Genomic DNA, 25,263 nt, shown 5'->3' on the forward strand with positions numbered 1-25,263 from the left:
CAGTAAAATCTGGTCATGAGGCAAATGAAGTGAACAATGTTGGAATGCTGATGTTATGGTAAATGCTGATCTTGATTTTCAGTAACTACTACAATTGTTTGCAACATCTAATCAGCACTGTCACAACGTGGGTGAATACAACCAAGCACTGCAATCTACAGTTAGTAAGTTTGCCTACATAATATGTAGCCTCATTATACAGAGAGATGTTTGTACACTGCTTGCTGTAGTAGAACTTGAGTGTTAATAGGGAACATTAGGCATTTCTGAAAACGAATTACAAAAATAAAAGGAAATTACCAGAAATGGCGTAAGCTGATAAATACCTAGAGTCATTTGTAGCCCTTTTCCACTGATAATGCTTTGTAACCATCTCCTACGAGTCTGAGGTAGCCGAAGAGCAAAGGTGAAAATAAATGAAATACATGTGCGGGCTTAAATCGGAGCAACAGTTAAGGAAAAAGTGACCTTGCTGTCATTTCATATATTTCCTTGTCTTATTTAATTTAAAGAGTCATGTTTTAAAAAAGCATGTTTTGGTACTTCTGTTGTCTCTGTGCTTCTCTGTCTGTGCTAGTGATTTACTGTGTGTAACACAGGGCTGTAATCCATTTCTCTCTCTGCTTAGGCGAGTTGTTTTGGGCACGTGTGTCCTGCTGCTGAAAGACTGGAGCCACAGGTGCTGTTCACTTCAGACCTGCTCTTGAGAGAGTGTGGTTTCGACAGCAAAGCACACGGAGCAGAATTAAAAGCCTGGGAATAAATTAACTAGGTGGCTTGAACATTTGTCATCCCTGGTAAATAGGAAATAGATGAGCAACCAAAATGATGGAAGTGGCCTCTTTCTGCCCCCTGGCAACCATGAATTTCAGACCATGAAGGATGATGGTTCCTTTTCAAAGCAGAACTGGAGGTATGTCAGCAGTCTGGGTGCATAAATAATGCTGCAGCCATTAGTAAACCCAATCACTGTATTGTCTGTGCTAGAACCCTGCCTCCTGGGGATGGATCCTAGACAAAGTTAAAGCAACGTCCTCTGCTGAAATCTACTGTCAAGCTGTTTTCATTGAGGGAAGCCCCTGCTTCTTTTTTGGATGGGATGAAATACTGTGAGTACCACTGGTGTGGGTGACCTCAAGGTGCAGCTGGCACGATTACTACACAGGCTGGCTTGTGGCAGAGCTAAATGAGATAACCACAGTATACACCCTTAGACGCATTAGTAGCATTGGGTAAGAACACTAAAGTCTCAATTTGCAGGTTAACCACAACTACAGAATTTAGCAGGTGGAAGAGGCTGTGCTCTAACCTTTGCTGAAGTATTCCCGGTTCACTAAAGCTGGCATGGAGAGAGGACTGAGACAGTCCATTTCACTCCAAAAGTTTGAGGTGAGAAAAAGATGTTTTTGACTCCAGAGGCTGTCATAAACTATTGCATCTATGAACGATTCTTTATTCAGGTGGAAAGCAATCACACATAACATCTGATACAATCACACGTAACGAGTTCTGTAGGCATCCATCAAAAAAAAAAAAATTGCCTTACTATCAGCAGAAGGGATTTTGATCTTTGACTCTATTTTGTGACTGTTCACTTTGCTGAAAGTCATTGCATTGAAGTGCCTTTTTAGAAATGCTTTTAGTCCCAAAGCCATATTAATATTTAAAATGTTTTTTTCTCCAGCAGTGCCACAGCTGTGCAATGTGAAATAGAAAACATTTTTTCTCACTTTCCCTGGGCATCTCTAAAGCATCAAATGGTAAATAGAGAGAAGGAGGGAGAAAAAGTAAAAATGAAAGATTTTGTTTCTGCTATGGCTCTTATCTAAAACACCAAACACTAACCGTCTGCCAAATCCCCTGCAGAGCTGTAGATTTCATGTTAGCAAAACTTTGTGTTTCACCAAAATGCATCCAAATACTCAGGACTTGAGAATGAATAACTCTGGGCAGAAAAGGCTCTTGAAAACTGTAATTTCTGCATCTGCAATGCTGACATGCAATTCAGATCCATCCACTGTTAAAACATAAGCTTAATTTCTGTATCTTAAACTACATAAAAATATCTGTAAACATTTGTATACATAAATAAGCATAGATATAAATATTATTCATTTATTTCTTTGTTTTGTTTTTGCTTTTATATGAAGTTTGTTGCAGATTTGTTTCCCGTGAGACTGAAATTGTGGTTTTTACAATTGAAAAATGAATAACTGTACATGCATGGTCAGCAGAGCTGAATGCAGCGATTTATGGAACACCATGTTGTCCCATGCTACCTCTTGCCCCCAGACTTCAGCCTGGCCCTCCTTAGAAATGGCCATAAATATCAGAATTGGAAACAGGGTATGTCACTTGTCTTGGAACAACTCCCTCCCTAAAAAAAAAAAAAGGAAGTTCTATGGTTTCATGTTGAGCCTACACTGTGCTGGATTGCTTATTTGCTACAATAAAGATAGTTATATCAGCTCAAAGTTCATTGAACCTTTTCTGTTTTTACTGTTTTTCATTTTAGTACACATCTTTACTCCCAGTCCTGAAAAAGGATTAAAATGCCGGAGACAGATCACTCAGCATTTCTAGTCACATACCAGAAATCTCAAGACACATAGTTCTCACAAGGTTTTCTACTTGTTGTAGACCATAAAAGGCTCAGATAACCTTCTGAAGTCCACTCTGATCTCTGTAGTCATTAAATAAGTTTTTGTTTGTTTGTTTGTTTGTTTTTACTGAGAATCTAAGCTAGATTCCTACTTCAGTGGTCACATTCAATCAATCCAGTTTCCCTTCACAGTTTCAGAGGTTACTTTTGTATTCATTCATCAAGGCAGAGAAACAGAAGTCTTCATTCAAAACCAGATTCTAACATTCAAAACAAGTCTCTAACTACTGGGGGGGGGGGGGGGGGGGGAAAGCCCCAAAGTATTGCAGGGAAACATTTACATACACACCATTTCATTTCAAATTGTCATGTGCATTTGCTTTATCTCATTCTTTCATGTTCGCTTTTCAGAAATATTGCAGAGAAGCAGTACTGCCATCGTAGGTAGAAGAGTATACTCACCTGTTTGGCCTCCATGAGAAGTGGGCAAGTACTGTATCATCTTAACTACGAACCGGTAATCTTAATTTTGCATTTTTCATTACCTTCACCACTGTGAAAGTGGATTTCAAATAAACAAAGTTACAGACTTAATTTCAGCGACCATTCTGGAAATACCAGTCTTAGTAATTAAGTACTTCTAGTGCATGTTCTTCTGCAAGGTAAGGTGATCTTCTGGAAATAACCAGTTAGTTGAACTACCAAATTGCTTAGTAGCAATATTATAGCTACTTCATATAATACTTATCAGGCTTTGATGAAGTCTTTCAGTCTTGGCCTTGCTGAAGTTGATGCTTTTAAAATCTCAGCCTTTGTTTCTTTTTGCTGGGTTGTTGCATATGTAAATTAAAGTTGATATTATTTATCTACCATTTTTTAAGAGGGGTACTACGTTTCAAGCCCTGGGCATAGACTGATCTTTCAGTACTGCTTGGTACTGAACCTAACACATAGTCCCCTAAGCTACTAAAGATAACAAAGGTGGAAAGATAATAGGTGATGCTTTCACTATATAATTTGTCTGCAGCTTACAGTTTGGGGTTACTGAAAATAGATCAAATGAGAGTCATTGTGAGAGTGAAGAACAACATCAGACACAAAAATCCATTCCTAGTGTAAGTATTTTAATGACAGACAGTAAAACGTCACAAGCCTCTACAATGTGTGCTGTAAAAACTTCCAAATGTTTCTTTCTATGATGTAATGGGGTGCTCCCATATAACGAGGCAGACACTACAGTAACATCCACTTTCACTACAATCTTGGATGCAAAGGGGAGAAAAATTGACCATTTGCTAAAGGGTCTTTTTTTTTATCCTGTGACTTTTAATTTCAGTCATCTGACCTGAACATTTTAGAAAAGGAGTAAAAAATCAAGAGGGGAGAAGGAGGGATGCAGAATATTTCGAATCAAATGGCCGTTGAGGGCTGTGGTGCAGTTTTATGCAGAAACAGTGGCATCTAGTGGACAGCTTTTCACATGAAAGGAGACAATGTTATCAGACACTAAATATAAAGCAAGTCAGGCAGTGATGAAAGCTAATGCTATCTTTATCTTTTTCATAGGTGAAAGATTTTCCCAAGTCTGTTGTAACACTTTTCTGTAAAAGAATTAGGAAATCAACTACCCTGCCAATTTTTCCATCCTCTGCATACAACTTGCAGAACACTTGTTCTTTTTTTTTTTTTTTTCCTCATTATATTAAACCCTCTCATGGCATTCAGATGTAAATTCTAATGACTTAGTGTTATACAGATGATCAAAAATCTTCACCCAGCAGAAAAGCTAATGGCTTGCATGCATGTGAAGAAGTCTATCATTTTTCCCCGTGATTTCAGACATGGACAAATACAAACTTTCAGCTAGTCCTTGAATACACTTATTTAGCTCAACTTTAGACAACTTCAAGTGCAGCATGGCCTTGAGGGAAAGACCTGGATAAAGGAAGAGAATAACAGCACAATGAAGCAGCCATGCTGAAGGACTTTGGAAAAAGTTTAATTATATAATTTCTGTAGGTAAAACTAAGTATAATGTTTACGCAGTGTTAACCTTTTATGCTAATTGATGTCTGAGTTATTTTACTGTCAAAAATTTTCTAAGGCAGTCATAATCTTGCTATCTGTCTCTTTAGACTGCAGTGTTTGCCAGTGCTGAACAATCTTCCAAAGATCAGCTGTGCTGTAACAGCCTTCTTTGGCTGTCTCTCATGTAGGTTGAAGGAGTGTTTCTCTGTTTACTTATAGGGCCTAAATTAGTTTGTATGAATGGAGAACTTGGCTTCTTAAATCCAGCAGAACAGATGGATGTCTTAAAATGAAATATCTTGATTAAGTTCTTTATCCCCTTACTCTCTCTGTTTCCAACTTTCTTATACAGTGTTTGCTGTCTGTGTTTTGACGGATCAGGAATTACTTCAGTGATCTGTTCCACCACAGAACAGAAGTGCAGCTACTTGTAAGACAGCATTTACTTTTGTGAGGTGTAAGTGATGGAGTTTTAGAAACACTTGTAATGGTTTTGATTTGAATCTGAGTGCAAATGTGAGTTGGCTCTTTAGCCTATTGGCCATATGAATCAGCCTGAGGCAAATGTGAGGTAAACAATACTAACAACATCTTTTTTTTTTCTTCTTTACAAAGTGGGAGAGAGCACAGTACAGAGAGGGACCTGTAAGCACTTCATTCTTATTCCTAGTTTTCTTCTTGTAAGTTAGGCATAGTAATACTTAGCCTTTCTATGGAGATTCATATGAGATCCCTTCATCCTTAAAAACAGTAAATAATCTCAATTCCACATTTGCAATAAGATTAGCTAAGTGTTACTGAGGTAGACCTATCAGCTACAATTTAACCTTACTAATTATCTAACCTGTGACTGAATATAACTAGCTGGGTGTTCTGTTATTTCAGACAAGTACTTAAATAGACTTTCACTGGGTGAAATTTGGCATAATTGGGATCGGCGTGATTTTTTTCTCTAGTCAAGAGAAAACAGAGCCAGGATTTCCCCTAATGATGTTAACTTCTATGGAGATATGCAAATTGAGATCTATGTGGCATAGAGTATTATAAATGGAGCACACAATAGCAGCCTGATTATACTTTTCTACACTCCCAGATTTAATCTATGATTCCATCTTGACATTAGGGGAAAGTAAGCCTTTGATGCTTTGAGATTTAAATTATTTCCTTGGAGTCATCCAAGAGGGCTGTCTTACTGGAAGGACAGTTGTTCTATTTCAGCCTACCGGATGCTCTATTGATGCAGTAATTATCATATGTATCTTCAATGGATTGTTTTTTATTTTGTTACCTGTGATCAGGTTCTTAGTGTGACTGCAGTGAAGAACTCTGAAAGTTACTTTGTTCTGTCCATAACTAATTCTACTGTTTGTTCTATTGTTCTTCTATTGTTCTTCTATTGTTCTTCTTCCTTCTCACCTACTGATCATGGGAAGTCCTCACTTTGAAATACTTGCAATACAAAAAGAAATCACTTTGTAATACCTCACTTCCAGTGATCTTTTTCAGCATAGAGTATGGGAATGTAGTGTAACAAAATCATCTGAAAATGTATTTGAACCAAGCATTTATTATGAAGTAATACATGAAATACTCATCAGGCAGTGAAACATAGATCAGTGTCTTCATACAATTTTGTTTTTTTTTAACCTACAAAGCTATAAGTAATGTTTCCTCCAAAGTCCAGAAAGGTGGCCTTCACTTTACTTGAGGACTAATTGGTGAGTTTTCCTTGCCCATACCTCAGAACTTGTAGGAAACCTTTGATTTATTTATCTATGCATGCAATACTTTTTTTCCCTACTGGTAGAATATGTATGTTGGTCTATAATATATCTAGCCATTTATGTTTGGCAGTTTTGCCATATCACTAGGGTTGTACTGTATTGCAAAGAGATTCAGCTCTACAATGAGCACATAGCCAATGCAGGAATAACCTTGTCCTTAACGCAATCATAATACGTATCCTCTTCAGTGACCATGAAGAGACCTGCAGAAAAAAAAATGGAAAATATAACTAAAACACACAGAGAGATTGACCACACTAATAACATACAAGGGGCATCAAATCTTTTAAGCAATTTTCTGACAATTCTTCACCTCATTGTGAGCCGGGTAGAAGTGAGCCAGCTTTCAATTGTCTCAGCTGGAAGATTTTTTGAAAACTGCCAACTTACCTCCTAGGGCTAAGGTCTGGGAATTTTGTGGTTTTGTTTTTAAATAAGTGTCGGACCTTTGGCTTACTGTGGATTAGCGTAGCTCCGTTGAAGCCTACCCCAACATCCAAGTTTTCAAAGAACTTTAGATACATACAAGTACAGGTGGATGCCTAGTTGAATTTTAAGCAGATGAACTTTCTATCTTTCGACTCAGATCAGCCCTGACAGATACCATCTCTGTATTTTAATGCTTAAGTGCTTTTTAAAGTATGGCCCTAAATCTGCAATTCTTGTGTTAAGAAATTAACTGTGAGTGATATAGCGTCACTTTGTGGTGATAATTCTAAGTGACAAATTTCATGTCTGTTTAGAGAACATTAGGGGGAAGGCTTATCCTGTTACAGAAATACACAAATATGGTTATATCTTCCTTTTTGGCATCCAAAACAGCCATTAGGAATTGGAAGAGTTTAGGATTAATACTTGTATTTTACAAGCTTATACCTGTCTTACCCACCCCAGATTCACAGTTTCTGAATGTAGTGATAAGTATAATCGCGTGCAAAATACACAAGGAAAAAATAGGATGACCATAGCACAATCCTAATGTGCACGACATTCTATTGGCATGTGGCATATTGTTACCAATTGGCTTATGAGTGGTGTCTGCTTTCTGGCTGAGCTTTGGAGTATATTTTCCCATTTAATTTTATGATGCATATGATGAACAGAGGCAGTAAAGCAAATTATGCTGTCTATTACACTGATGTTGAAAATGATAAACAGAACTGGTAACCCATACAAGCACCATGAAAATGTTCTGTGTTAATGCTTACCAGCATGTGTACTAAGCATTCAAATATTTAAAAAATTAAAATTAAATTTAAAAAATCATTTTAAAAAATCAGCTGTCAGCAGATTATTGCAGATGAGATACTGAAGAACAAGCTCAACTCTTAGCAGGTCAGACTGTATCTCAGATATCTCAAGGATGAAGACTGTGAGTTTCATTCTGCCACAGTCTTACTGAAAGCTAAGTGAACAAGTACAAGACTTAAATAAATGAAAAATAGTTGGAAAAAAAGCATAAGCAGAAAGGAAAGAAACCAGAACAATGTCAAGCAATGTTAATAAGAACATTGTGCAGTCACCAATTTCTATCCATATAGCAGATACATGCATGACCAAATGTTTTATTAATATGAACAGAACTACATGGGCACAGCTGATGCCTGAAGCTCTTATGTTTCCTGCCACTGTTCTGTTCTATTGCCAGACACCTTTCAGTGCAAGGTGCTTCCTCCAGGCATTGGTTATTCTCTCCTCTTCCAGTTCATGGTTCTGCCTTTATTCTAGCAGAATAAAAGAAGCATGCACTGTAAATATATATATATTTATATACCAATTGTGGGGTAGCCAAAACTGTTAGACTGGATGGACTAAATCCCTGTTGCAGTGTGGGAAGCAATGTGGATTCAACCAGTGTTCAAGGAATTGTTCTTCTGATCTCTGCTCCAAGCGCTGGATGTAAAGCATATGCTCCTATTTAAAGACAAGAAAATGTAATTTAATTATGCAATCACTCAGGTCTGATGTCAGGCCAATGAACCAGGATAATTTTACAGCATTTACAAGACCAATGAATTTACCCCTGAAAATTATCAAACGTAATGAAATGAGGTTATGAGTCAGTTTGTCCCAATGTAGCAATACTTAATGGTTGACATCAGCAGCCGTATTAGTAAACACATTGAGCATGAATTTTGCAATAATATTCATAAATTAAGAATTCCACATGCACATTTCTTATTGGCATATCTACACAGAAACTTCTGTTGGTCCTGAGGGTACAGAAGGAGTCTCACAGACAGGTCTGTTGCATCCTCTTTTGAAAATTGATTCCTGCTAATTAAAAAACATTACATCTTTATAGGATCATGTGGCAGTTCTCTGAGGGGGTCCAGTAAGCACTATCCATCAGTGCTGATTGGTCTTTGTGTGATAGATAAGTAATGTGAATTTCCCATAGTAACATATAGGCTTTATGGTGTAAGCAACAACTTCTCAAATTAAGTGAGCCATGTGCCAAAAACTTGACAAAAAAAAGAAAATTTGCTTTAAAAAAAGTTACAGTCTCAATACATGTGGGCTTATAACCTTTGTGTATATAAGATATATTGTTTTCAAAATATACCCCATTGCTTAGCACACTGAGCGTTGTAGCAATGGAAGCTGTAGTGTAAACCTTTTACAGTGGCCAAGTATTCCTGCTGTCATCCAGTTCTCTGCTCTTTGAGCTGCTCAGAGGGTTGGTGCACAGAACAGCAGCAGGAAGCATTGGTGTCCTGCCGTATACTGTGCTCTGTGTTCCTCACCATGCAAAGGAACTTGGCTCAAATCCCTCAGTGAATCTGCATTATGAACTTGAATAGAACAGGACTATACGACCGTGAAGATGCTACGTGATAAAAGTAGGGCCTCGGTCAAAGGAAGATTAAAATATGCTAATATCATAAATGACATTTTTAAATAATAAGAGATGGCAAATCTTGTTGTCTGTAAGTGAACAGGCATTTTTAGTGAAACAGCACTGTGTCAAACTGTTTCACAAAGAATTGCAAATTAAATTCCCTAGCTCAGCATGATCTGGCCTAGTACAAACAGTTTTTGCTTAAAATAGCTGAACAGAGGCAGGTTCATCCCAGCACTAACTTCATTCTGTACAAGGAATCCATGCAAAATCAGTTTTTCTCTTTGAGACTGTGGTAGAATTGTGCACAGGGATACAGTGGCCATGACCCTTCATTCACAGAGGTAAATCTCTATGTTCAACGTGGCAGGGGGGATGGACTTTTTATTGAAAGATATTTCCTTTTCTACTGAAAATCTTGACATTTAGTGAGAAAAACAAATACTCTGTGTTTGGGTTTTCTTACAGAAAGAGAGTGTTGCTGTATAGAAAAAAAAAAAATCAATTGGAATTTCTCATCAAAAGAGAGCTCAACAAAGTGTATGCCAGTCCAATCATGGTAGGATGGAAAGTGGCCAGGATATAGCAGCAGAGGTCAGTGATCAAATGCTTCTCTAGCCTTAATTCCCTCTACTCTCCACATGTACAAGTGTAACTGCCTGTAATACAGAATGTAACTTGATCCATCCTCTCTGTTTTAGTTATTTTATATTTAAGATATTTACTTTATAATGTACTATGTAATCGTGGGGGTATACCAAACATAAGCATGGATGGGATGTATTCCCACCAATTTGTGAAAACTACAAGGCTTACTTAACAACAGCATGGAAAACAACCCAATCTTGAATGTTGTCGGCTGTCAAGCCCATGCCTACTTGTTTCTTGGCTCTGTTGTATAGCATTACTTGTACAAGATTGTTAACAAGCATAGTATAATATTCTTGTGACAGCTTTGATTTGTTTTAGACATCACAGTTGACAAAGTACGTAATCAGATGTGGTGTACGGCCAGCCACTAACTGTAGGAAAGAGAAAACCACTTGCTGTCTCCGCAAGCCTGGCACATAGTGAGCTCAGTCTTGGGAGGTATATAGTGCTCTTCATGCCCTATGGGTGTATATTGCTCTTCATGCCCTATGGAGTTCAGAAGTGTTCATTCAGCACCTTGCTAAACCGAGCTCCTTGTATTCATCATACATGCACAATCTATTGTGTGCTTTCTGGCTTCTGTGGTTTTTGCCTCTTCAGAACCATGTAATTCTTGCACAGTTTATTTACTTTGGAAAGAAATAGGCACTAATTTTAAAATACTTTAAGTGGCTCTTGAGAAGTGCAGAATTATATGTTACATCTTGTCAAAGCAAGTAAAACAGAAGCCTTCTAAATTCTTTTATTTATTTCTTTTGTTGTAAAATAGTTTAGAAATTAATAAATGCAAATATTACTTGCAAAAATAATGCTGTTGCATTAAGCTAGCAGCTAAAAATGCCTACAATGTCGTAACAAACTATCCAATCTGTAGCATTCATATAAAAGTGAATGAAAGTAAGTGATTTTAACAGCTAGTTTAAAACTACCTCAATCTCCACACTGACCGCTGACACCTGCATCTCCTTTCTGCCTTGAGTGCAGAATGTACTGTAAGTGGAAGACATTTCCTGTTATTTAGTTTTTCAGGAACAACCTGATGAACTCCACATTTCTAGAAATGAAAAGCCACTTTCTTCTCAATTATTTAATCGGCATTTTTGAACCGTGATAAATAATTTCCACATTCTGCAAGCATACGCTTCCTGAGCAATGTTCAGCACTTTCAGAATGCTACATGACAGTAATTGAAAGAATGCAAAGGAGATTTTTAATATTTCGCGGAGCTCAGCTGCTTTAAAAGGTGACATTCATAACTTACTGCTTAGAATTACATGTACAGAAATCTAATATTAAGCACATTTTTCTTTCTTTCTTTCTTTCTTTTTTTTTTTTAATATAGTTAATGTAATTTAAAAATATCATAAATCACCCTCATGGGCTCATCAGGGAAACCAGCTTTTCTTTGTCTGTCTTCACGACGAGTTCTCAGAATCTGTTTGGCTTCCTTTTCAGTCAAAATTGGTGAAGTGTCTAAGGAAAAGCAGAAATTAGTTATGAAATTATGATAAAGTTAATGTTTTACCTGTCAGTTGTAAAACCAAATGTCTCCAAACCTTATTTTTGTCTATATACAAAGTGTCCTTTCATTACAGCCCCTTCCCAGGGGATATTGCATTCCAGGCGATATGAGTGGAATTTTAAACCATTTTTTTAACTTGGGCTTTCTATAGTTTGGTTCTATCAGTATGAAACAAACTGTACATATTAATGTTACTATCTAAAATGAGAAAATATAATAGCACCATCTATCCAATAACATTTGTAACTCTTCCAATTCTTTGTTCTTTTCTGCATTGCTTTGCTTTTTAGAATTATTTGTCTAAGTAGTGAGTTAGAATTTGTTGCAAAGGAGAGATTTAATTGAACATTTAACTTTCAGGACCTTGGTAAAATGATATTAAAATTGTAAACTCATAAAATAAAGCGTTTTGGTTTTAAAATAAATGACTGCAGTGTGCTAATGCAGAGAGTAGAATATCTAATACAGTAGCACAACTGTTAAAAAACAAATCATGTCAAGCAGTAATATAAAAATAGTTAAATATTAAAAATGAAATAAGAAGATACTAAAATACAAATTACTAATATTATGCTAATATGCTCTGCAGCTATACTCTATAGTTACATACATATACAGTTTTATTTTATATAAACTCCTACCTGTAAAAGTGGTCATGAGGACCAGAAAGAAGATAAACACAAGTAACTTCTTCATTTTGATTCTGCTTTCTCTCAGTCTGTTCCAAAATGAATAACACTGACTGAGGCATTAGCCTATTTGAAGTAGCTACGTCAGTCACAAATGTTTGTTTATGCTTTAACTAATTTGACTTATAGTATGATTTTGAAGACATCTGGCCTGAAGTTTTGAATATGGCTATTATCTGTTCAAACATTCTCAGCATAACTCTGTTCCTGAGGGAAAGAAAATAGAAGACTATTTTTCCACTTCAGGTTTCTGAGTTATGCTGGATATTTTAAATTTGTGAAAATAGGACACATCACCTTTCATTTAGCATAGCAAGCCATGGTTTCAGGTGCCTAAGAAAAACAATCGCTTTTTAAAAGACACAATTGCCTATTACTAAATGCTAATCTTAGAAGGGGCTTTTTGTTAAAAATTCCTCTCTCTAACTTTACTCCAGCACAGAAGTATGTATTAACCTGATTTAACTCTAGCAAAGCCAAACTACCACCGTGGAAATACAAAGAGAGATTTTCATCAAATTAATAGAATCATAGAAATGAAAACTCATATAATTCTTCTTTTCAGGACAAGTTAGTGGAAAATGGGATTATAAATGACCTCACTATTTAATACAGTGTGAACTATGAATGTGAATTTAACAGATGTTTCCAGAGAGCTAGTTTCTACCTTCAGAAATGTCACCGGCCATACATCTGAGCAGCACTATTCTGGACGTAGGGCACCAGCATCACCAATTTGTAGGGAAATAAATACATATCCCTTTGAATATATCCTTTGAAACAGTCAGAATTCATCAGCGGCTCCCATACAAAGGACATAAGCAAGTAGCCTTTCCCCTCAGAGGGAAAGGTGCAGCACATCCACATCCCTGCTGCACCACAGGCTGCCAGCCCAGACCCTGAGCAGGGCTTCTTGTTTCTGCCTTTTTTCTTTCCTTGGAGAAGCAGTGTTCAAGCAGTTGTGTCTGTGCAGCATTTTCTGTGTTCACAGGCTTCTGAGCAAACCAGTCAGTTTCAGCGAAACCTGGGTGAAAGCTGTGGGTTGCAACAATACTAAGAAACGGAAAGTTTCAGGAAATCAGACAGGCGGGTCAGATTGAGGTGCTGTCAGTGCTGCTGGACCAGAAACCAGCAGGGTGAGCTCAGCTGTGGTGAACACCAGGGGCTCCAATGAACACCAGAGACCTCTCCTCAGCTCACTGGGCTGGCTAAGTTCAGCTGCTGACATTGGTACCGGGGCGTTTGTATCAGCTTGTGAGCCGTGAGCTAACGTGGGGTGCCACAGGTGTGAGGACTGGACCAGAGTCGAATTAGGTGACGAAAACAAAGCAGAGCAGCTCAGTAGTTGGGCCTTGAAAGAAACAATGGGCAATTCCTGGGTTCTTTATCCCATCGTGTCACGGAACTCACGTTAATGTCAACATAAGGATTGTCCAACTGTGCGGTGCGTGCATTTCCAGCATGTTTTAAGGTACTGATAACCTAAAATCCAAGAGATGTGATGTGTACTGTATGGATTTAAGTAACTGTGAAGTATTTTGTTGTCATAGCTGAAAAAAACTTGTAGTTTCTATTAATAGCAACCATTGCTTTATTTTTAGAACTGCTCCAGGGAAAGCTTCCCAGCACCACGTGAAAGAATTTATGAGCAAAGAGCCGCTACGGATGGGGCAGCGAAGGGACAAACACTGCGAACAAAGGGATAAAACTCAGCGAAGGGCGAACCAGCGTCGGGGGGGGACCGCTTGCGACAAGCCCCGCCCCTTTCTACAAGTCGCGACAGTCGCGACAAAGCCGGTGGCGGCCAGGCCCCACTTCCGGGCGGCGCCCGTTGCCTGGTAACCGCCGCTTCCGCTTCCTGCACCCCGCGCATCCCCGGCGGCCGCCGGCACGGAGCGGAGCCCCTCGGCCCCGTGTGGCCCCGGCCCCGGCCCCGGCCCCGAGGAGCCGCCGCCGCCAGCAGCGGCCGCCAGCAGCCGAGGGAAGCGGGCACGGGGCGAGGGAGGTCGGAGGGCGGCGGCGGAGGCCCCCAGCGCATGGTCTCGGTCTGAGGGGGGGCGGCCCGGGGCTGGGCCTCCCCCGCCGAGGGGCCTGAGGGGAGGCGCGGGGCCCTCGTAGGAGCCGCAGCCCCCGGGGGCTCCGTGCTGGGGGCGGGAGGGGGTCGGGGGGTGGCCGGCCTTGTGCTAGGCGGAGGCAGAGCCCCTGGTAGGAGGCCAGCAGCGGCATCCCTCTGCTGGGTGCCGGCCCTGAGGGCACGGAGGTGCTGAGGGAGGGGTTAGAAGATGTTTCACGAAGCTGCTCGTTGGCTGCTGGGCCCAGGCAGCCGTTCCCGGCTTCGCCCGGCTGTCTTCTTGAGGGGTTAGGCTGGGAAGACCGAGCTGGACGAGGAATGGCGGGCACGGAGGGCAGAAGCAGTGCTTCCTCCTCGTCCTCTGTCGTCGCGGACTGGAGCTTGGTGTTTTGGACTCTGTGCTCCGTCATCGTGCCGGTGCTGATCACGCTGTGGTGCAGCTTCCAGCGGTCCCGGCGGCAGGTGCTGATACGTGACATCTTTCGCAAGAGCAAACACGACTGGCACTACACTGATCTCTTTGGGCAGCCCTCCTACTGCTGCGTGTGTGCTCAGCACATCCTCCAGGGTGCTTTCTGCAACTGCTGTGGGCTGCGTGTCAGTGAAGGATGCCTAAAGAAGGCTGACCAGCACTTTCTCTGCAAGGAAATTATGATGAGGAGTGATGGTAGAGCCCGCAGCTCTATGCCGCATCACTGGATCAGAGGCAATGTCCCACTCTGCAGCTACTGTGTGGTATGCAAACAACAGTGTGGCACACAGCCCAAGCTCTGCGACTACAGGTACTGCAAGGGAGTTTGGTTTTGTATGTGGAAGTGTGATGCTACATCCATGTTTAATTAACTGCAGTCTTTTTAGAACACATGGCCACAAAAACAATTTGAGAGAACCTAAAATGAAAGTGGGTGCCTGTGGGTTACCTGACTCATAAGTTAAGGGCAGGATATTGCATCTTCGGTCTACTTGTTGTCTTGCTTGCATTTCTCCATAATGATGTGCTAGCTAGCGTATAATTACCTCTAAAAGGCAATGTCTAAGAGAGCTTATGTTTTTATGGGACAGTTCTAAAAAGGCTCTAACACACATGTCGTTTGTACAGTGAATAGCCTGAGCAATATCAGTGGCATAGTGCGCATTTCAGATTGCCAAAATGTGCATGCATCTCTGCAAAACTTGCATCTGCTTAGTGCAGCTAGAACAAACAACCCTCCTATAACTGGTGCTTTTTGTTTTTGTTTTTTTTTTTTTACCTTTTTAAGGCTGCTCAAAAGAAGCTAATAGGAAGTTCATGAAAGTTGCTGCAATATAATCCATTGTTACGGTTTGTAGTAAGAATGATAAAAAAGTTTTAGGAAATTGAAAGGCTCATACTGTCATTAGCAAGGCTGCTTGTAAAGTTATCGGCATGGCACATAGTGACATGTTAGGCTAGAACATAGAGGTCGTGGTGCACATCCTGTGTAGAGTGTGACCTCTGCATTCTTAAAGGATGTCTGCTTTTGCTCCACATTTATGTGATACTGGGAAATTGCATGGTAAGTTAGCCGAATTCCATTATACGTGAGCATATTGTCAGAAACAAAACCTTGAGAAAGAGAGAGCATGTCTATGAGAGCAGGAAAGAAACAGGATTCTGAATGCAAAAGGAGGAAGAATGAGAAAAGAAGCAGAAAATAACTGACAATAGTCACTGTGTACAGTACAGGGCAAGTATCATCGCTTCTCTAGTTGTGTGCTGGATTAAGCAGAAGGACTCCAAAAATAGCTTTCACAGCTGCTTAAACCAAGGCTTTGGATGTAGCAAATGAAGATTAACATTTTGCAGAGGCTGGCAGGAGGTATTGCAGTGTTCCCTCTTGTTCTGGTCTGTTTGCCAGGGCAGCTCTTAGAGTAGGTCAAAAAGCTGAGCAATTTTGCATAGCAAAATCCCATAAGCCTTGCTCAGTACCGTGTAACCTTTTAGGTTTCAGACCTACGGGTATTATCACTTTGCAAATTTATCGCCAAAGTCAATTCATGGTATTAGTAACACTTGAAATTATTAAACTGAACTCTAGTATGTGCTTTCCAAGAATGGATAGGAGTTCAGTTTCTCATCCAAGCTTTCAGTGTAACTGCTGCATACAGTGCAATACGGTATTTGTAGCACTTATTTTTAACACCAAAAATCAGAGTTAATTTAAAACTGGTATCTTTATTTTAACAAATTCAACTGTTTTTCTAGACTTTTGAGGACATGATCAAGTTATGTAATTTTCTGTAGCCAATACATAGTCACTTCAACTTCCAGAGAATGCATGCTTTTCTCTAAAATGTGCTTAAAATATCACTTATAACAGTACATGTAAACATAAGTAATTCTTAGAAGTTAGTTTCTCTTTCTAAAATACATAAGCAAAATTTGTGTCATTTGTTTGAGGATTTCAGTTGTTTTTTTCTTTTTTTCCAGATGTGTATGGTGTCAGTGCACTGTACATGATGACTGCATGCTGGATTGTTTAAAGATTGAGGAATGTACATTTGGAGAATTCAAAGACTTAATTATTCCACCATACTACTTGTCCACAGTCAACCAGCTACGTAAAGACAAAAGAACCGATTATGAAAAGGTAATTGCCTTCTGCTTCTTGTTTTTAAAATGTATTGTCTGGCTTCTGCTTCTGTTTTTTAATGAAACTGGAAAACTTGATAAAGATGTAGGAAGTTTTGTTTTGGTTTGTTGTGTGTTTTTTTTTTTTACATAACAAAAAATGAGTTTATAACACCATAGCATTTGTTCTCCTAAGCACTGTAGAACAAATCTTCAGCCTTTGTGTTGAAAATATCTGTTTGTTTTGACTACATCAGACTAATTGGTAACTTCCTCATTTCAGCATTTGGAGGGAACTGATTATGAAGCAAGACTTTAGACATTTTCAAACATGCAGTGTTTATGTGACTTATCGTCATCTTTTTGCAGATAGTACCTTATGGCAGAAAACACTGGATCCCGGTAATCGTACTGGCTAATACTCGTAGTGGAAACAACATGGGTGAGATTTTACTGGGAGAATTTAAAATTCTGCTGAACCCTGTTCAGGTAATTACATTGAAAAACCACTATAACTAAATAACAGTTTAAGTTAGAATCAGCATCCCTTTGCTTCAATAATGGTAGTAGGATCTTCTAGAAGGTCAGTAAAGGAAACAAATTCATGCAGTTTGTTGTTTTAGAAAGAATAAGGTTGTGTGCAGAATAAAAATTCAGAGGTTCCCCCACTTCCATGTTTTTTTTTCTGGTTCTTTTAATAGTTGTGCAGTCTTCTATTTATAGTAATACACGTAGTAATTCTGCTTTGATAGTCACGTACTTATTAACAATATACTTTTTTTAGAAATTGCAATATTTAAATCTTAATTTGGAACATGTGCTTAAATCCTCACTTTACTTGTGAAAATATTGGTGTTTACAATTGCTGTTTTGTGCTGTTGCTTTCCCTTTAAAGTCCACTTGAGATGGCACAGGATGTTGACGTTAAGGCAATTAGTTGTTCCTTGGATTTCCTGGCTGTACCTTAATATTCTCCCTTTGAAGTTTAAAACTGAATCTTAGAATACAGACTAACAGAAAACACTACACATTTGTTTTAAATACATCCCAGTAAGGCTTTATAAAATAAACCTCTTTGTATCCTGAATATTTTAAAGTAACTTTTATCTGAAGCCTTTCACCTTAACAAAACTCATGAAAATGTTACTAGATACAGACTTTTCTTAGGACTTGGTCAGCTTGATTTATCAATGGCTTTTATTCCTAGTGAAGCAGCTGAAGCTATTTTGTGACTTCAGGTCACATCCTGCTCATAAAAATCAAAACAGCTTAATTGCTTATGTAATATTATAAATAGAGAATGTTTGTTTTACATTAGAATAAACATCTTGAAGTTGTTTATCTACGAGGCAAATCATGACTCATGTTTCGTGAACCTATGAGACTCTCTATTTTCCTTTATTCTAGGTTTTTGATCTAAGCAAAACTACGCCTGCTAAAGCACTCCAACTTTGTACCTTGCTGCCTTGCAATGCTGTCAGGGTTCTTGTCTGTGGTGGGGATGGTACAGTAGGCTGGGTCCTGGATGCAATTGATGAGATGAAGATAAAGGTATTGTGTTTTAAATGAAAGGATATGTTATGAGTTTTGGAGCTGGAGAAATGAGTTTTGGAGCTGCTGAATTATTACACTTTAATCTTTTACCTGCATTTATCTTTTTCATCTTCCTGAATAAGCATACAGAAAAATATTTGCAGAATTGCTTATCAGGGCAAAAACAGCTTGTAATAATGCATCTTTTCATGTAGCTCGGAAAAATATGTAAAAGCTTTAGAATTAAAAATGTATTTAAATTTGTTCTTTTCTGTAGAACAAGAAAAGAACAGATGCAGAGTATTTTATACATTGTTCTTTCCTCTTTGTCTAAACAGATTTATTTTGCTATCAGTAGCCATTATTAGTAATGCTGACTTGCTGTTTATTTATCCCAAAGCACTTTTATAATAACCTCGTAATTTTTGCCAGCTACAGTGGTTATATTGCCAGTGCATAAATGAGGGCTGTAATGTGCTTTTACTACTTATGGTGTATTCTGAAGAACCTATCAGTCTGCACTCATCCATTAACAGCAAATAGAAAAAATATGCTGTATGCTTGGTGTTGATTTGAAAGGGAAGATAATCCAATTTACAGAGTACTGCTAAGAACCCATGAGAAGATTGAAAGTAAAGAATAACTACCAGGGCTCTTGTACTTTACCTAGTAATCTTTTTCTCTAGTGATAAAAGAATGTCTTCCTTTATCAATATCTCTTTTTTTGTCTGTTTTGGCTGTGAATCAATTGCAGCGTTTTTAGTAGCTTTATTTTCTTGATGCTGCTTTCATGTTAATGCATGAAATGTTGTTGTTGAAGGCCATTATTACAACTCCACGCACAATCAAATTGAGCTTCTTTGAGACTTTTTATGTACCGATAAAGTAGAAATAGAACAAAGTAGAACTATAAAGCTTAACTAATATGAGTATGTGGTTATTTGGTTTTGGACACTTGATATATTGTCCCCAGAGCCAATATAGTTGATGAAACCTGGTAGCAAAGAACACAGATATTCAACTGAGGCATTGGAGTTACATAGATACCGTTAAGATTATGAGCAGTAGATTGTGCTCCCTTCGTTTATCTTGACTCTCAAATCCAGGTTGCCTGGCAGAAACCTCCTGTTGAAAAGTAGTAACCATAATGCTACATTTTCCAAGTATTTTTCACAGCTGAATGTCAAAGGTTATAGTATGTCTGAAACAATTGTTCATGCTTCTCTGGTAAAGAGGGCAAAGATCTTTGCTAAAGTGGCTGTTTTGAATGTTTGTTTCTGATATTTGCTGTGTGATCTGCAGAGGTAATTATCATCTGCTCAATCTGTTCATGACAGATAAATTTGTGTGTGTATATTGCAATTCAGAAACTTAGATACTGACTTTACTTTGGGTGTGTGAATTTCTGTCCACAGTTGAAATGCTCTAGTATTACATGCATCAGTTTTTTTAGAACTAACATCAGTCTTCTAAGAGCCTTTTTGTTGCTCATTATGGTCCACAGTCGTGTGTGTTCTTTTTGTCTCTTAGCATTCATTGCAGAGCACTTTCCCAGAGGTATATGCAATAATACTGTTATTAACTTACCTATACCCATGGTTGCAACAAGTAGAAAATTAGGAAATCGGATGAGAAGTTCAGGCTTCTGCTTTTAGTTCCAAAGCTTCGTTCTTCTGAGGGGATGCTCTGTTGAGTATCAGTAATGCATTGTTTCCTTTTTTCTTTTTTTTTTTTTAATTTTTCTCCTCACAATGGCTTCACATTTCCTTTCTGTACATTATCACTACCATAAGTACTTAAACGGGCCATCTGCTCTACTAATACTGCCAGCTGTACTGCACTATGTAACAAGCTGATCTGAAGATTGTTTATCAGACTTGAACATTTGGTTTTAGAAGGTAGAAAATGATGCTAAAAATAGAGCTAATATGTAGTGTTTCTGTATCCTAGGGGCAAGAACGCTTTATTCCACAAGTTGCTATTTTACCTCTGGGAACAGGTAATGACCTGTCTAATACACTGGGCTGGGGTGCAGGTTATGCTGGAGAAGTCCCTGTAGAACAAATCTTACGAAATGTCATGGAGGCAGATGGAATCAAACTAGACAGGTAAGTAACAGTGAAAAGACAAATTCTATTTAACCAAATATTACTGTAGGTCTACTGCTATGCCACTAAAGCAGTATATGTAAAGTACACAGTGGATTAGGGAACTGCAGAATAACCAAGGTCCAAAATTAGTCTTTATTTAGTTTTTCTGAAGTGCTTAACTCTTTTGTAGTGTAGCTAAATCTGAATCTCTTGAAATTCTTAACTACGACTTTGATACTAAGTGAGAATAGTTTGCCTGCCGTGCATCTAAATAATGGCTGTTGTTTTTCAGATGGAAAGTTCAGGTAACAAACAAAGGATACTATAACCTAAGGAAACCAAAGGTATGGCTTGTGATTATAAATATGGGTTCTATGGAATATCTGTATCATTTTCTGATTACCTATTTCCCATTAAACATAGTGACTTTTAAATCCTAATAATATTTCAGAAGGCCATAAATAGAAATTCTCTCTTACAGGTGTTCACAATGAACAACTACTTTTCTATAGGACCTGATGCTCTGATGGCTTTAAATTTCCATGCTCATCGTGAGAAGACTCCGTCTCTGTTTTCCAGCAGAATTATTAATAAGGTATGTTCGGTAAAGTGACACTTTCACCTTGTAGTTGCTGACTTAACTTAAGGCTATTTTTAAAGACTCAGCATGATTATTTTTCTGCATAGTGTGACAGAAGTTATTGCAATTAAATCTTAGTTTCATCTTAATTTCTATTGGATTTTCAACCCTTAGGACTCTTTGTCAGGGACTGCATTACTCTGAAACAAAATGTCTTCAGATATTAATGAACTGTAGTGATATAATTTCTCTGCACAGCTGCCTTGTGCAAATGTTACATATGTATTTTAGATGATAAGCTTTGAAGAACCATAACTATACATGAGCATTTAAAATAGATTTCATACTAACTGTCTCTTTTAACAGTCCTTTCTGTCCTTCTTTCCTTTTGTTTGTTTTGCAGGCTGTTTATTTTTTTTATGGAACCAAAGACTGCTTAGTACAAGAATGTAAAGATCTTAACAAGAAAGTTGAGGTAAGTTTTTTAACTTGCTTTTTCTTTGGACAGTCGGGGAAGTAGAGAAATTTATCTTGTGAAAGGAAAGGAAAAAAACTGTGCAGTTTACATCTACATGATACTTGTGTGAGGATAGCTCTGGACTCTGGAATTTTTTTGATGTTCCAGGCTTCTTTGCTATCTGCAACTTTATTTGTGGAATTCATGCCTTCGAGCTTGCTGAAAATTACTAAAAACTTTTCTGGTCTTGACTCAGATCTCTGAGTTCAAATACAGATACTGAGATGAAATCTGTAGTAGACTAGAGACTTAAATAAGTGACAGTTCATTTTTCTTTTCTCTATTAACAGAAACTGATTACAGGTTGTGAAGTCAGAAGTCATTTTTTTTAAGTATGGAAAGAAAGCGTTATATTTGTACAGGCCCAATTTTGCTCACAGATGTTTTTTTTCTTCAAGTGGAGGCCTATTAGACAAAGAGAATAATTAGCTTATGTTGAAGTACTGAATTTCATTCATGGTAATTAACTTCTGTTTTTCTTTTAAAGCTAGAGTTGGATGGTGAGAGAATTGAGTTGCCCAATTTGGAAGGCATCATTGTCCTGAACATTGGATACTGGGGAGGTGGCTGTAGGCTCTGGGAAGGAATGGGTGATGAACCTTATCCCTTGGCAAGGTATGCAATACCTCTTTTTTTTTTTTTTTTTTTTTAACAGTTCTTGTAGTGTAAACAATTCCCCCCAGTAGGCTATGCTTACATAATAAGTCTTGTCTGAAAGTCAGGATTCTTTTTGTTAGAGACTAACAAGAGCTAAGTGCATCCCATGCATCAGGTTTGACCTTCTCAAAATGTCTGGCCTGATTAGGCAATAGGGTTGAAAAGACTATTGAAAATAGCCTTCAAAAAGTAGAAGATACTTACATCGTGGAAGTCAAATTTTTGTTGCCTTATTATTATTCTATATTTTAATTTGTATTAAGACATGTTCTTTTATAGTCTGAAATGGATGTAAGTTGGCTGCAGCAGTGCTGAATTGTGGGCACATGAGACTTGCCCCCCTGTGACTTCCTTCTTTAGAAAATGCTTATGAGGCTGCATTTCTAAAATTATTTGGCCAAAGTTCTTTACCAAAATCTTTAAAAAAAAAAAAAAAAAAAAAAAAAAAAAAAAAGGTGGGGGCAATTAAAATATTTTCCTGTAGATTAATAACTGCCTAAAAAGACAGCAAGACAGAAAATTTTTCAAATTTCTGAAGTGGAAATCCACCAAAGGCCTTAAATATGCACTTTGAGTCTTGGAGAATAATATATCTGTGATCGCCAGTAACTGTGTAGGGTGTACCAACCAGAGTATTGTTCTGTACTTGGCCTGCTTTTGTACAGCTGCGCTTTCTATTCAGTGTGACTTATTCACCAGGAAATAAATAGTTCAAACATTTGTAGATTAACAGTTGTCTTTTTTATAGTAACAGAGGAAAGACTAGTATTTGAATGGGCATTTCAGAGTTCATGAACATCACTAAGAGGTCTGCTTTCTTAATTCATAGACATGATGATGGACTTCTGGAGGTTGTTGGAGTTCACGGTTCTTTCCACTGTGCCCAGATTCAGGTGAAACTAGCAAATCCTGTTCGTCTAGGGCAGGCACATACAGTAAGGGTAAGTACTATTTATAAACCTGTTTCTCTAATCTTTTTTTCAATACGCAGCATACAATTTCAAGCACTCAGCTCTATGTTCTAAAGTTGCAGTTTGCAGTTGAGCAGGATGCTTCTTTTGCGTAATAAATTTAATTATAATTAGCAATCCTCTGTTGATGTGGTTGGTAACCTATGAGTACAACTAATTATGTATTAAGTTTCTCCCTGGCTAGTCTCGAACTGTGCAACATCAATACGTTGTATTTATAAAAGGTATCTTCAGAGCTACATTGAACTGCTGTGATTGTGTGTTCTTCTGTTTAATACTAGCTGATCTTGAAGAGTTCAAAGATGCCAATGCAGGTGGATGGAGAGCCGTGGGCTCAGGGGCCATGCACTGTTACCATAACTCATAAGACACATGCACTGATGTTGTATCACTCGGGTGAGCAAACAGATGACGACGCTTCCAGCGTGTCTGAGCAAGAGCACGTGAGAGAACAGACAGATGAAGAGGTATAGATGTTGTGGAATGTAATGTAATACAAAGAAGAACTTCAGCCCGTTAAAAGCACTGAGAACACTTAACCTAGATCAAGGATTGTGCTGTAAGGTTCATACTTGTAAATGAACTAGGGTCGAGGAAAAAGCAGTGCTTTCACATTCATGAAAACTTTCACAGCTGAATTACCACAACTGCTTTGCCTTTTAGGTTGATAGTGGTACCCAGCCTTTCTAGCTGAGGAGCCAGTTACTCTGTCAGGGAAGGACCAGATACAGAAGCCCTTCCTTGTTGTGGAATCAGATCTTCTGCACATATACAATATAGTATGCATAAGTTTTGATACCCTTGAAAAGGGGAACAGTTGAAGTTCAGCCTGCTTCCACCTGTTATTTTCTCCAGGAATGCTTCCAGAACAGAAAAACAGACCAAGTAAAATGTGGGCTGTTTTTTTTTCTGTCAACAGCCTGCTGGTCCTGTCTGCCATCTCTTCTTGGAAGTAGGACAAACTTTTTTGTGCACCTGTGTGTGCAGTACATACCTAGTAGGCTTGACTGGGAGAGTGGAGATGTGGGGGCTCTTGGAAAGGCAGCTAGCAAAGAAAGGTAGGTTTGGACCAAAGGTTTCTGGAAAGGGTCTGTTAGCGAATTACTTTTTCAGTGGCTTTGTAAGCCATAGATGGAGTATTCCTGAGTACCCAAGATACAACATCAAAGTAATTGTACCATGACTTGCACTGAATGATCCTGTGACTGACTGCTTCAGTCAGCAAGAGATTAATTCTAGTTTTTGTAAATAGCAACATGTTATAGTTCTAGAGGAGGCTTCTTGGAAGAAAACTTGGAGCTGTCTGTTTTAGCTGTGTTTTAAAGACTGTTTTAAAGAAGTAATGATAGCTGGCAAATCTTTTTTTTTTTTTTTTAAGAGGCTTGTTAAAGATCTCGCTTTGTTACCTGGAAACAATCAATAGCAAGTCAGTCTGTTAACTGTTTCAGTTTGAATTGTGGAGATTGAGAGAGAGGTTTGCAGAGGTTAGCAAGTTCTTTTGTTCACCTGTATCATTTGATGTGTGTGGAGGGTAAATTTGTTTTCTAACTGGCTCTTAGGGGGGTCAAAGATAATTCGGCCTGAATCTTCATCTCTCATATGAATACTGGGCCAGGAAAAGGTTAGTGGCCTATACTGGTAGTAAAGGTTAAGAACACACACACCAGTACAAGTAAACGGTCAATTTGACATATCTGAAGCTTCTCAGGTTCCAAGCTTCTCAGGTAAAAACATCTTCATGTCTAACAGAAGTAAAAACCTGCTTCCTTTTTAGTTTTCCCTTAGAGGTATTTTAAGCCTGCAGCAGGTGAGACATGTGAGTTAAGATTTTGAAGTTTGTAACTAATAATTCAGTTAAGTCCAGTTGAATTCTTGAATAAGAAAAGAATTTACGCTGAATGTATATTGCATAAGCTAAGATCATAAGAGAAGTTGAGGGGCATTGATCATAGCTTTGAATGTTGCTGCTTTTGTCAAACTGCCCCAGTCACTTTTTTTTTTTTTTTTTTATGCTAACTGAAAGCGAAACCATTGGGTAAAGTAGACTGTGTTTCTAGGTTTTGTAAAATGAAACTGTTTTTCAGCAATCTGTAAAACAAAGTTTGCATTAACAGTGAAGGAACTATTTATATTTTA

General features: G+C 38.3%; 2 protein-coding genes across 2 annotated transcripts; one reads left to right on the forward strand and one right to left on the reverse strand.

The window, feature by feature from the left end:
• Positions 1-8,211: 8,211 nt before the first annotated feature.
• On the reverse strand, positions 8,212-12,125 carry LOC311216769 (uncharacterized protein C17orf67 homolog; the record flags this gene model as incomplete). The annotated part of the gene is made up of 3 exons (XM_084298308.1): positions 8,212-8,328; positions 11,280-11,380; positions 12,071-12,125. 3 exons carry the CDS (start codon positions 12,123-12,125, stop codon positions 8,212-8,214), a joined length of 273 nt encoding a protein of 90 aa, XP_084154434.1.
• A 2,382-nt stretch (positions 12,126-14,507) lies between these two features.
• On the forward strand, positions 14,508-23,600 carry DGKE (diacylglycerol kinase epsilon; the record flags this gene model as incomplete). The annotated part of the gene is made up of 11 exons (XM_084298703.1): positions 14,508-14,971; positions 16,639-16,798; positions 17,149-17,268; positions 18,187-18,330; positions 20,263-20,420; positions 20,695-20,746; positions 20,884-20,997; positions 21,386-21,457; positions 21,987-22,114; positions 22,986-23,097; positions 23,409-23,600. 11 exons carry the CDS (start codon positions 14,508-14,510, stop codon positions 23,598-23,600), a joined length of 1,716 nt encoding a protein of 571 aa, XP_084154829.1.
• Positions 23,601-25,263: the final 1,663 nt, after the last annotated feature.

Source organism: Netta rufina, assembly GCF_964035555.1.
Source record: "Netta rufina genome assembly, chromosome: 19".
NCBI lineage: Eukaryota > Metazoa > Chordata > Aves > Anseriformes > Anatidae > Netta > Netta rufina.